At 34.4% G+C, this 13997-nt stretch overlaps 2 protein-coding genes and 1 long non-coding RNA gene across 12 annotated transcripts; all 3 read left to right on the plus strand.

Annotated features, from left to right (window-relative positions):
* Positions 1-227: 227 nt before the first annotated feature.
* On the plus strand, positions 228-1427 carry LOC104248721 (uncharacterized). Its single transcript, XM_009805026.2, has one exon. The coding sequence runs from the start codon at positions 228-230 to the stop codon at positions 1425-1427; it is 1200 nt and encodes a 399-aa protein (XP_009803328.2).
* Positions 1428-2005: 578 nt separating this feature from the next.
* Positions 2006-2671, plus strand: LOC104248728 (uncharacterized). The gene has a single exon (XM_009805039.1). It carries the CDS (start codon positions 2006-2008, stop codon positions 2669-2671), a length of 666 nt encoding a protein of 221 aa, XP_009803341.1.
* A 1448-nt stretch (positions 2672-4119) lies between these two features.
* LOC104232042 (uncharacterized) lies at positions 4120-9512 on the plus strand. 10 transcript variants are annotated; one of them, XR_011403959.1, is made up of 10 exons: positions 4120-4169; positions 4387-4532; positions 5663-5736; positions 6339-6513; positions 7418-7703; positions 7787-7836; positions 8505-8632; positions 8814-8879; positions 8973-9139; positions 9349-9512. It is a non-coding gene; the product is annotated as an uncharacterized lncRNA (long non-coding RNA). The 10 variants fall into 10 exon arrangements; XR_011403958.1 differs by having other exon boundaries at positions 5663-5731; XR_011403957.1 differs by lacking the exon at positions 5663-5736.
* Positions 9513-13997: the final 4485 nt, after the last annotated feature.

A 13997-nucleotide genomic window follows, 5' to 3' on the forward strand; every position in this document is an offset into this window, starting at 1 on the left:
CTTTTATTTCCTTATGGTCAAAACGGCTGGCATTGCGGTATTCCAAAAATTGTACAACCTAGAAATAAATTGAGAAAGTGAGCTTACTATGAGACTGAGCAGCTTCCGAGTGTCTCTAACATCTGTTCAATTGATGGACTACTTGATATGGAAGCGGATGTTCTGCAAAGGGGAAACGAAAAAGAAATAATGTTTCTTGTCGTGAATACTATTGTTACAAACTCCAGATGAGAGACAATGAGGAAAACGGAGTTTTACATTCTGGTAGATTATTTCAACAATATTCAGTTGATGAATTCATAAAAGTAGAAACTCAAAGATTAGATTTTGCCTCATTTAACCAAGATTTATTTCGGATTGATGTACTACAAGGACTTTTAGATATCTTGAGACTTGGCAAAAGAGAAGCTTCTAAGATAGGAAAACAAAACTTTCTTCCAACAAGTTTTACGGGTGGTCCGAGAGATATGCGTCAACGTTATATGGATGCTATTGCGTTAGTCCAGCATTTTGGAAAGCCTGATATATTTCTGACCATAACATGTAATCCCTCTTGGCCTGAAATAAAGGAACATTTGCTCCCAACAGACGAAACTCAAAATAGGCCTGATTTAATTAGTCGAGTATTCAGAGCAAAGGTAGAAGAGATGAAAACAGATATATTAAAAAGAAGCATATTTGGAAAAGTTGCCGCCTTTATGTACAGTATAGAATTTCAAAAACGCGGTCTTCCACATGCCCATTTTCTTGTTATACTTACTGATGACTACAAATTATTAACGCCCGAGGCTTATGACAAATTTGTTTGTGCTGAGTTGCCTGACCCTGATACATACTCATACTTACATAAGCTTGTCGTTAAACACATGATGCATGGGCCTTGTGGTCATTTAAATCCCACAAATTTATGTATGAAAAGAAATGAGTGCAAATTTAAGTACCCCAAGAGTTTCGCTGATGAGACGACGAAAGGAAAGAACTCATACCCAATTTATAGAAGACGAAATACTGGTAAATCTGTGAAAGTTAGAAAACAATTTCTTGATAACTCATGGGTTGTTCCTTACAACCCCTATCTGCTATGTAAATACAATTGCCATATAAATGTAGAAGTTTGCTCCGATATTAAAGTTGTGAAATATATATACAAATATATCTATAAAGGACATGATAAGATATCATTTGGCTTACACGAAGATAACGCAAATATACAAATAAATGAGATAAAAGAGTATCAATCTGCTAGATGGGTGTCACCTCCAGAAGCTATGTGGCGCTTATTTGCATTTCCTATTAGTGAAATGACTCCGAGTGTTTACCACCTCCCATTACATCTTGATGGACTACAATTTGTCTCTTTTAAAAAAACCAACACAATAGATAGTATCGTGAAAAATCCTATGATCAAGAAGACGATGCTGACATAATTCTTTTTGATGAATGAAACAAACAAAGATACTAAAGAGCTTAAATTATTGTATAAAGATTTTCCACAACACTTCGTATGGTCATCTAGCTATAAAATGTGGACTCGACGACAACAAGGTCACGTTATTGGCCGGGTTGTAACATGTCATCCAACAGAGGGGGAAAGATATTACCTTAGATTATTACTAATGAATGTGAGAGCACCAAAATCATACAAAGATCTTCTAACGGTAAATTAAATATGCTGCGACACATTTAGAGAATCTGCAGAAAAAAGAGGGTTGTTACATTGTGATAACAGCTTGATTGAATGTATGTTAGAGGCTGTATGTTATCAAATGCCTTATAGTTTAAGACGTTTATTTGCTACAATATTAGTATACTGTAGCCCTGACAATCCAAGAGAACTATGAGAACAGTTTGAAGATTCAATGCCGAAGATTTTAAAATCCTAGCCAATATAGCAGCAAAAGATATCCACCTCGCTGATCTGAATCACATCAATGATATACTACATTCTATGGGTCGTGATATTAATGAATTCAATCTTGTTTCAGAAAATATTACATCTTCGAAAATGGCAAATGAAGCGAAGGAAGCATATTTCGAAAGAAACATCATTGTGGGTAACGAAGATTTGTTGTTACATAGAAAATTAAATACAGAACAAAAAATAGCATACGACATAATCTTGCAAAGAGTATTTGCCAATGAATCAGGAGCATTTTTCATTGATGGTCCAGGAGGAAGTGGTAAGACGTTTTTATACTGTGCCTTATTAGCAACTGTGAGATCTAAAGGATTTGTAGCATTAACAACAACAACTTCTGGAGTTGCAGCTTCGATCCTTCCAGGAGGACGAACAGTTCATTCACGTTTTAAATTTCCAATTAATATCGATGAAAAATTTTCTTGCAATATTAGCAAGCAAAGCTCATTGGCATCTTTGATTCGTGATGCAAAATTTATTGTGTGGGATGAAGTATCAATGGCAAAAAAGAACATGATTGAAGCTTTAGATTCTCTCGTGAAAGATATAATGAACACAAATGTGCTTTTCGGCGGAAAAGTTGTTGTGTTTGGAGGGGATTTTAGACAAACTCTTCATGTGGTTCGAAGTGGAAAAAAGGAAGATTTCATTCGAGAAAGCATATTGACTCCGAAATATGGAACGAACTTGAAAAATTGCAGTTATCAGAGAATATGCGTGCCAAAACTGATCCCTCTTTTTGTGAATATTTGATGCGAATTGGAAATGGAAAAGAAAAAACAAATATGGATAATAAAATAGAAATTCCAAAGTCTTTCATTGTTCCTTATATTACTGAAAAAGAATCTTTGGATCTTTTATTCAACATAATATATCCTAATTTGCACATGTCTCTTCACAATTCTTCTTTTTTAACTTCGCGCGTTATTTTGACAACGAAAAATGACTTTGTTGATGAAATAAATGATAGACTTATAGCTCAATTCCCTAAAGAAGCTAAAACATATTGCAATGGATGAAACTGTTGAACCAAATGATCAGAGCCAGTTTGAGGATTTTTTATATTCATTGAACCCTGCTGGTTTGCCTCCTTGCAAATTAATCTTGAAGGAAAATTGTCCTGTTATGTTGCTGCGAAATTTAAATCCTTGTGAGGGTTTATGCAATGGTACACGACTGATATGCTGTGATTTTAAGAGTCTGTTATAAGTGCTAAAATTGCGAGTGGTGATTTTAAAGATACGCATGTATTTATTCCCAGAATACCATTGTTATCTTCAGATGATGAGAAGCTACCAATCCCATTTAAAAGAACTCAATTTCCAATACGCCTGTGTTTTGCAATGACGATAAATAAAGCACAAGGGCAAACATTAAATTATGTTGGTATTAATTTGCGTGAGCCAGTATTTTCTCATGGCCAGCTATATGTTGCTTTATCCAGAGCAAAGAGTTCAAGTTGTATTAAAATATTAATCCGACCACCAACCGTAGATAACGATGATGACCATTCTACATATAACATAGTGTATGACAAAATCATTCAAAAAGCACTTCTATAAGTCTGTAGCTTTCTTCTTTATATACCTGGTTTAACCTTATATTCTTTATTTCAATAATTTTCTTGAGACTTGAGATAGTTTCTCTGCAATTTACTATGTGCTAAATAAGAGTTGGCTTGTGTATCTGCAAATCCTTTCCAAACTTTTACTCATCTGATATAGTTTTTGGATGCACAATATACAAATCAGAATATTTACATTGTGAAACTTTCCAAGACCAATAAGTCAAAGCATTCATCTTTGCAAATCTATAAATACAAAAGCTACTTGCATATTTATGTGATTTTTTTCCAACTCTGTGAAGCTGACCTGACTGACATTTACATAAAAAAATATATATTTTTAACTCCGCCTGTGTTCAAATTATATTGTAACACAGCCGGTCCCAAGCCCGGATAAAGGAGGACGGTCTATTGTATATTGGTAATAACAATTGTATCTTATTTCTTCATTTGAATGTACTTACTGATTTCCTCTTATAAATTTTTATACATCACTATTCAATATGTTGGCGAAAAAAATCTGTTGTTCGTTTAAGAAACAAAATGAGAAATAAATTAAAAATTTATTCATCTTCTATTTTGATGTCTTTATATTCCTTTACTGCTTACTAACACGTATAATCTGTGTTGCAGGTATTTTAAAGAGATCTTCTAAAGTAAAATATTTTCACAAGTTGGTACTAAAAGGTACTGTCACACTAACCAAATTTTGATATAGTAATTTCATTTTCTACCTTAGAGATTGTTTCATTATTTGATTTTATATGGATATCTTTGCATATTTCAATGATGTGATTAGTTTTACTACTGAAAGTTGTCCAATTAATCTTCTTTAATGTCTTTATTATATTCATTCAACTATTATGAATACATACAAATAATTGACATCATATATATTTGACAGAAACTAAATGACCCAGTATTATTTGTTGCGTCATAATACACGAGTTAATGCACAACTGTCGAATTGGTCTGGCAGCAAAGGATATGCTTTTGAAAATATTTACATAGCTGCTGCAGGGAGCTGTTATGGATTTAAACAACCCTCAGGTTTCCTCTTTCTCCTGAAACATCTGTGCTAATTTTGATTGCTCAAGAAATTGAAATCATAGTCCTCTTCAACCTTGGTGTGAATAATAACAAGTATGTTCTCTTGTGGGTGATTATATTATGGTAGTAGAATCGCAAATCAGTTTTCCGTAAGCACCTCTAACTAACGAAGATAGACAGCACTGCTTTTGTCCAGCCGTCAAATAATCTATGCCTTTCTGATGAACTTCTTGCATTGGCACCCCATAAGTCAAATAGCTTTGAATTTCTTGCCATCTTTCATTGGTCTTCAAATGACTGCATCTTTCTAGAGAAAATTTCTATGTTTTTCACAAGTCATTCATCTCCAAATTTCACCTTATAAAACAAAATAGGTATCATTTGTTTTATGGTACTTACTCGCTTTGTTCTTGAACTGTCTGGTCATGCTACATGGTTTGGTAATATTTTTCTCTATTGAGTTGTAGCTTGTAGGTGGGATATTCATATAGACTGGCTTCAGTAATTAAGGTGAATTTTTAATTTTACTTCGCTTATGTGTAGCACAGGTTGATTTCAGACAGCTACAATCTTGATTTTGTCGAGCGAAAATCATTTAAAGTGCATGAAATTAGCTTTAACAAAGTCATGTGCTTATTCACTCGACAAAATCATATAGAGTGCACGATTCTGTCACAAAATGAGCATTTCTCTTCTGTTTTTCTATTGATTCCTTTGACTCTGTCTCTTCTATATCTGATGGTCATATTTCTTCTTTTTAAAAATTTCCATCTTTCTCAATTTGTGTCTCTCTATTTGGTTTTTCCTTACTCTACTTCTTAAGATTTGATCCCTGAGTTTTGGAAGTAATTACTTCTCTTTCTTCCTGTGTTGCTTCTGGGTTTAAATAAGTCTAAGGAATCACCAATTGCTTGCTAGGTTTTAATTGTTTTTCTTTGGCAGCTTCACTTTCAGTTTGCCTGTTATGTGTTTGTGAAATTGCATGTCACAAAGGGAAAAGAAAAGAGTAATTCAAAGTTGAGAGAATTGCATGAAAACGAAATTACAGAGCTGAATTAAATTGAATTGAAAAAATGTTGTTTGCTTGACAATTTAGTTATTCCTAACTCAGTTAATGCATCATCTTCTAGGGCTAGCAGTATTTTTACGAAGCAGGATTCTCCTATTATAAGAGGGCTCATTGCTTTGTTGTGAAACAGGTTAGGTAATTTTGTTGTCACATATAAATAGTATAGAATTATATTACTTGGAAAGAAATAATGAAAAATAAAAAAGTGGTGAAAGCTTTTTAAGCATTATTGTATCAAACAGGAATTGAAAAGGAACTTTAGTTAATTGTGTCCTGAAGAGGCCCCTGATTTGAATGTCGCCTTTAACCCCCCCTTCTTAAATATTGAGTTTTTTTCCCTAAAAACAGTTCATGTGATTTTTCTTACATTTTACTACTGATGAGAAATTTGAGAAATAGAAGTAGCTATAAGTTTATGTTAGTTGACCTTTTTCTTGCACTTGTACTGTTATAGCTATATGCTCATGTATCCTCATTCTAAATGTCTTAAATGTTGAGTGGCTTCATATACTTCATCCTTATTATAGGATTCGTCTGAAGTTGTGAGATTAACTCTTTGATAGAAAACATCTATTATCTAGCAATGGCTATATGTTTATACCATATATAATGTGATACGACAGAAAATTAGGGAAAGAGATTGGTTCAGATTAATTATTTTGCTTATATGCTTTGTGGACATAACCTTGAAGCCTATCGTTTTTACTTGCATATTCTACATTTTTATGTACGCACAGACAAGCTTTGAGTCTTATGGGACATCTATTGGAGACAGAAGGAAAATTGAGGGATGGTTCTAAGGACGACCTCTTTCCTAGAACAAGAAAGAGAGGAAGAAAGTGACAGAAGTGGGTATATTGAAGAAGGATCCTGACCAACTAAAATATCAGATTCAGAAACTAGAAGTGATGGGTAAGTTGTTCCACATATAATTCTTTTCTTTGGATAAGTTGCTACATTTGAACTCTGTGATACTTCTTCTTATATAATTGAATAAAGTGCTCTATTTTTAGATCATTTGTAATTGAATAAAATGCTCTTGTGCTTAACATTTCTCTTGACGTTGATCTCTAGAAATTGTTTTGAGTGACATTGAAGAAAGACAGAGAATTATAAAGCAATGCCTATTCATCACGTTCAGTAAAGTAAAAGGAATAAGGAGAGGAAGGGCAGAAATAGGAAATAATCTGAAGTGGATTAATTAAAGCTCGAAGAATTACTTTACAAAAATTCATGAGTAAACTGAAGAATTGCTACTACCAGTAAATCAGTAATATAACAATAGACCTGTTGTCATCTTGAGTTAATTGGTTTAAATTTTCACATAGCTTTTAGTTGTCTCATAGTTTTTTAGTTGTGGTTTGTTAATTAAACTGTAAACTTTAAAACTTTATACCTGATGGGAGTGGTGTAGTGCAGGCTATTTCTGGAGAACTTTATTTCTGATATTTTGCTCTATTCCTTTCTTTAACATATTTACTTTGTTGGTCCACTTCTCCTTTATATGTCGCTTGTTGCTTAAAGAAAGAAACAATACATACTTCTATGAACCTCGATGCTAATTCATAGGCACAACTGTGTTATTGTTTCCTCTTAAGACTACAAAAGGAACTTCATTGGTTAGATTTCTCCAAGAGCATTGTAGAAGCTGTATCACAAGATGAATGACATTCTTTTGAAAAAGAGTGACCAGCTTCTTTTTAAGAAAGCACCAACATTTTATCTGTTCAACTAAGCATGTAGAAATAAATTCCAGTTTAAGTGACTTTTCTATGGAAGTAAAAGCTCATGGAAAGATTATTACTTTGTGTTACAGTGAGGCTATACCGTTAAGAACAATAGATTCTTATGAGAGTTTAGAGATTGCCGGATGAGTTTAGATGATTAATTTATAACGTGGAAAGATGCCTCCGGTTGGATATAGAGCTACATCCGGATATTTTCGGGTTAAGAAGGGTACATTTGTAACAACAATAAAACAAAGGATTTCTATTGGTTGACTAAAGGGTTTAAGTGGAATTTATGACTGGGCACACTATTAGGATACAACGCTGCATCGATATATATCTTAAAACAGCGTCGCGTGTCCCGCCTTTTCTCAGGTATGCTTAGCCATCCCTCTGCTTTTGTGGTTATTATGGATTCTCTCTTCAATCTATTTTACCCTGTTTCAAATCGTCCTCAGGTTATTAGCTCATTCATATTTATTGGGAGAGAATGAATTGTGCTTCCGGGGTGAGTTTAGTTTATACTAATTCGATTCCATATATTTTCCTTTTGGTTTTCTGCTGCGTTTGATTTATGTAATAGTGAAGTTTTATACTTTAAAACCTCATAGCATAATGATAATTCCTTTTAAAAAGATTTGTGCTTTTGCCGATTAAATTTTAGAATAAAAAGGGTTCAGCAGCATGTTTTAGACAATTTACCAGTAGTTCAGCAGCTGCTCTAATAAAATACATCTTTTCCCTGAACCAAATAATTTAACATGCTAATTCTAAAGTCATTTATACCTATTTGGCACTTTCTGTTACAGTAATTGTTAATGCTGATGGTTTAGGTGCACTATTTGATGGAGAATTTGTGATGTTTGTAGCAAAAGTACTCAAGTAAGAACTCTAAGAGGCAACATCTGAAAGAACGATGATTTTGGTCAATTCGATAATTTTCTACATAGAAAACTACTTGGTTCTTCGTGAAATAAGAAAGCCTGTGAAAAAATGAATTATGGTTTCTCTGATGTCTAGAGTTATTAGTTAGCTCTGCCCTACCCTACTATTATATCCTTTGTTGCTCACATTATTGGTAGCGGATTTTTCTCATTTATGTTTCTTCTGACGTATTGCTCCAGTGCCATCCACACCACTTTTGATTTTTTTCCTATGTTTTATCCCTCCTTTCAGTATTTGCTGCTGAAGATGATTATGCTAACTCGCCAATCTAAAGGTGCTTAAACAGTTTCATCTATGGCACAACATAAATTATCAATTGGAGTCGAGATATCCATCAGTTCAACAACACAACCATGAAGGTAAGTGTCCTTGTTAGAAGTTAGAATTGTATACTCATGCTTTCTAACTTTTGAGAGGGTTATAATTTCTTCATTAGTTTAAACGAGGAATTTTTCTCTGTTCTTCCCTTGAACAAATAATTTTGTTAAAAACAAGGTTTGGTTTCGACCATATAACCATTAGTAAATATGGCCCTTCTAGATTACATCTCATCAGACAAATTGAAGTATGTTTGGATCTCGATGACCACCTTGATGACATCAGCAAGTAAGAGTTATAATATAATCGGACTGAACTCTCTAATATCCCCATTCTTTTTAAAAGTCACATGCTTTTCTGCTTTTGCTCATCTATTGATAGGGACCGGGTGAATATAATGCTCTTCAATTGAAGTTTCTGTGTGGAATTGGCTATTGTCATGTTGGTGCCCTCTCATGGGAGGTGAAAACAACTTCAGGAAAACTGGTACTCATTTCAAGACTTCTCACATGGACATATCTGCTATCTCACCTTAGACCAAGTATTAGGTGATTAAAACCCAAATGTTTTTATTTCTTACATTCTTTTTCTTTTCTCAACATTTGAATATTCACATTCTTGGTATATAGATTGTGGTTTGTGATTCTGTTGGTGTTGTGACAATATTTTATGTAAGCTTACAAAACTTTGTGCATAAAATAAAATATCAATACATATAAATGGGTGTAATGGGAATTTTAATTTGCATTGGGTGCAGATGTGCTCGGAAGTTGATGCAGCGCCGTTGAGAGATGAGGTAGATTTTTAATTCTTGGGAAACAGAATAGGATTGCTTTATCTTATTCAAAAGCTAGAGCCCTATTTTTGTAGACATGATCAAATTAATAAAACAAATCATGTTGTATCCTCTTTTATCTTCTATTTTCTGTTGTATTGGTTTACATTTATGGTTCAGTATACAAGGCTAGACACTTGTGCTATTTTTGCCTCAATTATTTCAAAGCTTCAAGATTGCAGTTTCAACTTAGGAGAAAATTTGGCAGTGAATTGACCATTACTTTAGACTTTAAATTGTTAGAGCATAAGCAAGATCATGTTGTCACACCTTCTTTTTCCGCCCCGCGAGGGTGCAAGGGAGTTTTTTCCAATTAAAGGACAATCGAAACGGGATTTGTTTATTTATTTCAGAGTCGCCACTTGGGAGATTTAGGGTGTCCCAAGTCACCAATTTTAATCCCGAATCGAGGAAAAGAATGACTCCATATTACAGTCTGCGCACCAGAAATCCGGATAAGGAATTCTGTTAACCCGGGAGAAGGTGTTAGGCATTCCCGAGTTCCGTGGTTCTAGCACGGTCGCTCAACTGTTATATTCGGCTTGATTATCTGATTTTATACAAATATGAACTTATGTGCAAAATTTTATCTTTTTACCGCTTTCTTACTTATTGTTATTATTTTACGAGAATTGCAACGTCGTGGAAACATATCTCGAACCACGTTACATCAATGCACCCGTAGTTGTTTGGCATATCTCGACTCGGTTGAGATTTGGATTTGGGTCACATAAATGTGCACCCGAGTTAAGGAAAATAAATTATTAAAGGCGCGCCTAAAGCAACTAGCGTCTTGTTATTTTGGGGAAGGCCGTAAAATTTGCTAAACGGCCTGTCCTCGAATTCTAAGTATTTTAATATATACATTTAGAGGGCCCCGCAGCTTGTGCATTTTTTGTTTGTCGAGGCTCGTCTCATTCATTATTAAAAAGAATTTGCAACGTCATGGAAATGCATCTCATACCACGTCACAATCAATGTACCCGTGATTAGAGACACATTTCGATTTCGTTGAGATTTGGATTTAAACGGCCCTTCCCGACTAAAAAAAAATTCTTAAACCTTTACTGAGGGTCCTGCAAATTGTTTTTTTTTTATTTGACGAAGTTCGTCTCACTTATTTATTTATTTATTTTTAAAAGGAAAGTAACTACATTTATATTTTTATTTGTCTCTAAATAAAGAAAAATCCTAGTTAATTACATGCTAAAAAAAACCGTAACTTATTTAATTAATAGATTACAACAAATGCTAACGAAAATTATACTTGAACCTGTAAAAATGAAAAATTGTTTCGCGCCTTATTCCATAAGCTAATATTACTAAAAATGGAATTATGTATATAAAAAACGTACAAGATTGACTAACGTTACTACAATTAGCCATTTTTAACTGTGGTGAGGTTAACTAAATGATCAAAGCTATAGACTAATTCATTAACCCTAATGGATTCGCAATTTAACTATACTTTATTGAAACTACTCTACATTAGTGTAAGTATACTTAATTATTAATACATAAAATTATCGACTACGACCTTTATTTATTTATTTATTTATTTACTTTTATTATTATTATTGGAGCTATAATGTTGACACTACCCAACCACCTTATTTTTACATTTTTATCAAGTCCACAATCTATCTATGTGAGATTATTTGTAACATGAATTAATGCCAATACTGATGAGAGTATAATCACTTAAAGAGGACTAATGGAAATTAGTTTTAACCATCTAAACGAAATACTAATTGGGTTTTGACTAAGTACTCTATCTCATTTATGGACTACTTGAATATATGCATGGAAACAAACAACTAACTAGAGATATGCTACTTATCATGATTTACCCCATTAATCTAATAAAATTGAAAGGTTCATGTTATATCAGCGCATGACCATTTATACAATTTCTTCTCTTTTCAATCCAATTATACAAAAAAAATAAAAAAATAAAAAATAAAATAGTTCATAAAAAAACTAAATAGACCAGATTGTCTACTATCTGCTTTATTGAAGCGGTTCGATTTTATTGTTGCATTTCAACTTCAAAGCTTTATCACTACAAGATTTGAATGTGTACCTGGAATTCGAACTACAAATAGAGAAAAGAGGTCAGGAGCAACAATGTACAGCAGTAGCACAACAACAGAATCCCACAGCAAATAACAGCAACAAAAAAGCAATAACCAATGTAACAATGGTCAGAACCAAACTGAAAACCCCAGAAAGCTTGACTGAAAATCAGTAGTACTAAACGCAATCCAACAAATGGCAGTAACAAAGTTCTGATTTCAGCAGTAAAGAAAAGAACCTCACTTTCAGTTTTTAGCTCTCAAAAACTAATTTTTTAGTTATGAAAAATTAGCCTATCTCTCACTTTTAAGTTCTGAAAATTTCTGTTCTCTCAACTTCCAGTCTCAATCCTTTTTTTTTCAGTCCCCTTCTCTATATCAACTCCCCTTATTTATAGGCTAGAACTAAACATTATTTATTCAAAGCTTTTCACTTTCAGCCTGTATATTCCCTCTCATGTGCATCTATACACTTTTATCATTAATCTCATGCTTATTTTCTGATTTTCCACCCTTAAAGATACCAGACAGGGTGTATTCTGCACTACTAATTCCCTTTTCATTAAATAATTCATTAATTATACACTGAATATTAACTGGCAGGCTACTAACACTAATCATTTTAAATCTTTTAACACCCAAAAATACCCCTGAAAATCCCCTATTATTATTGCCTTGCCCTCACTCTTAGCAATATGTATTTAAACCTCTCTGATTTACAACTACACCAAATCACTACACAGCTACAACCAATCCTTAAGTCAAATTCACACAAAATGATTCAAGCATCAAAACATACCAACGAAGTGATTCATGCTGTATTCGTCCAAACAAAGCAGTCATAAACTAACTATTCGACGAAGTTGTTCAAATCGAATGTAGCTTATAACGCACACTCAAACAAACAGAAGAAAAATCTTGACCAAATAAAAAGGTCTTGAAGAAGAAGGAGAACTAATGAACAAAACAAGATTACAAAATAACACTTTAAACAAAGAATCAATAATCCGAAAAATAGAATAATAAAAAAAACAAGATTAGGAACAACATTTAAAACCAAAGCCATAACAGAAAATAAATAAAAATGAACTAAATAATCTTGAAAGAAAATCCTAAAACTTGAACGAACCCAAGTCGAGCTCGGAGTTGAACTATTGGAGGTTGAACGGACTGTTTTGTGGACGTTGAAAAAGGACGAAGCAGCAGCTGGACGTTTGGACTATGGCGGATTAGCATGGAGGGACGAGGGTGTCGTGGCGTCGAGGAGTAGCAGCGGCAGCACTGGACTCGTTGCTGCCATGGTCGACGGGGAGCAGCAGCGGCAGGTGGGTGTTGGGCAGTGGAGGTGGTCGACGACGCAGCTGGAGGTGGTAAGGAGCAGCTGCGGCAGTGAGGTGGCAGTTTCGAAGGGGTGGCGATGGGGAAGGTGACGGACTGGCATCGCTGGATGGTGGTCGCAGGTTTCAGGCGGCCATGGTCGTCGTTTAGGGTAGTGTTAACGATGGGCAACGACGACGAACTGGGCAGCAAGTAGCGACAGTGGGGTCGAGGGTTATGGAGGTGCTCGCAGGAAGGGTCGTTTGGTGGTGGTGTTTGGTGGTTTTGGACGTGAGGGAAGGTGACGCAGCAGCAGCAATAGCTGCTGCTTGACGGGGGGTTGCTGGACGATGCAGGGTCTGTTTGGTGGTGGTGTTTGGGTAGGGTTCCTCTAGGGTTTTCTTCTTCTTCTTTGAGGAAGAAGAAGATGAATAGTGTCCGTTCCCCCCAAAAATTTTCAAAGTCCCCCCTCTAGTCCAACCCCTTTGCCCGTGCATTTGTACCCTTTTGCAAAGAAAAATGGACCCCCATGCGTGGTGGGGTTCAAGACTTGTGTCCCCCACGCGTGGTGGCGTTCCCCGTGTGTCGTGTTCCGTCCGTGTTCCCCACGCGTGGTGGCGTTCCCCGTGTGTCGTGTTCCGTCCGTGTTCCCCACGCGTGGTGGACTCGGATTATTATGGGCTAGGCCCGAAAATTAGGCCTAAAAACGGGTAGTTTGAACCCGAATATTATTCTTTTGCCCGGACCCAAGAAATAAGAACACGACGTTGCTCAACTAATTATGTAAGCAAAATAACTACCAAAAGACTAATATTTAAGACAAAACTATATCTTTTTAAATATTTTTTCAAGATTAAAATAGCTACAAAATATTAATAAAACTATTTTTGTAATTTTCGTTTTTATATAAAGATAAAATATAAAATAATATTTTTGTATTTTTTCAAAATTAAAATGACTACAAAACATTAATAGAACTATATATATATTTTTTTGGTAATTTTCGAAATTATATAAAGTACAAAAGTAAGGTACAATTTTTTGTATTTTTCAAGTTTATGAGAAATACACAAACTAAAATTTATATATATTTTTTTGTAGTCTTCTTTTGCGGCGAAATAAGATAAAATAGTCAAAATAGCTATATTAGACTCAATTCAAATATTAACGTCTTGTAGC

The sequence above is a fragment of the Nicotiana sylvestris genome, chromosome 11 (assembly GCF_000393655.2).
Source record: "Nicotiana sylvestris chromosome 11, ASM39365v2, whole genome shotgun sequence".
Taxonomy (NCBI): domain Eukaryota; kingdom Viridiplantae; phylum Streptophyta; class Magnoliopsida; order Solanales; family Solanaceae; genus Nicotiana; species Nicotiana sylvestris.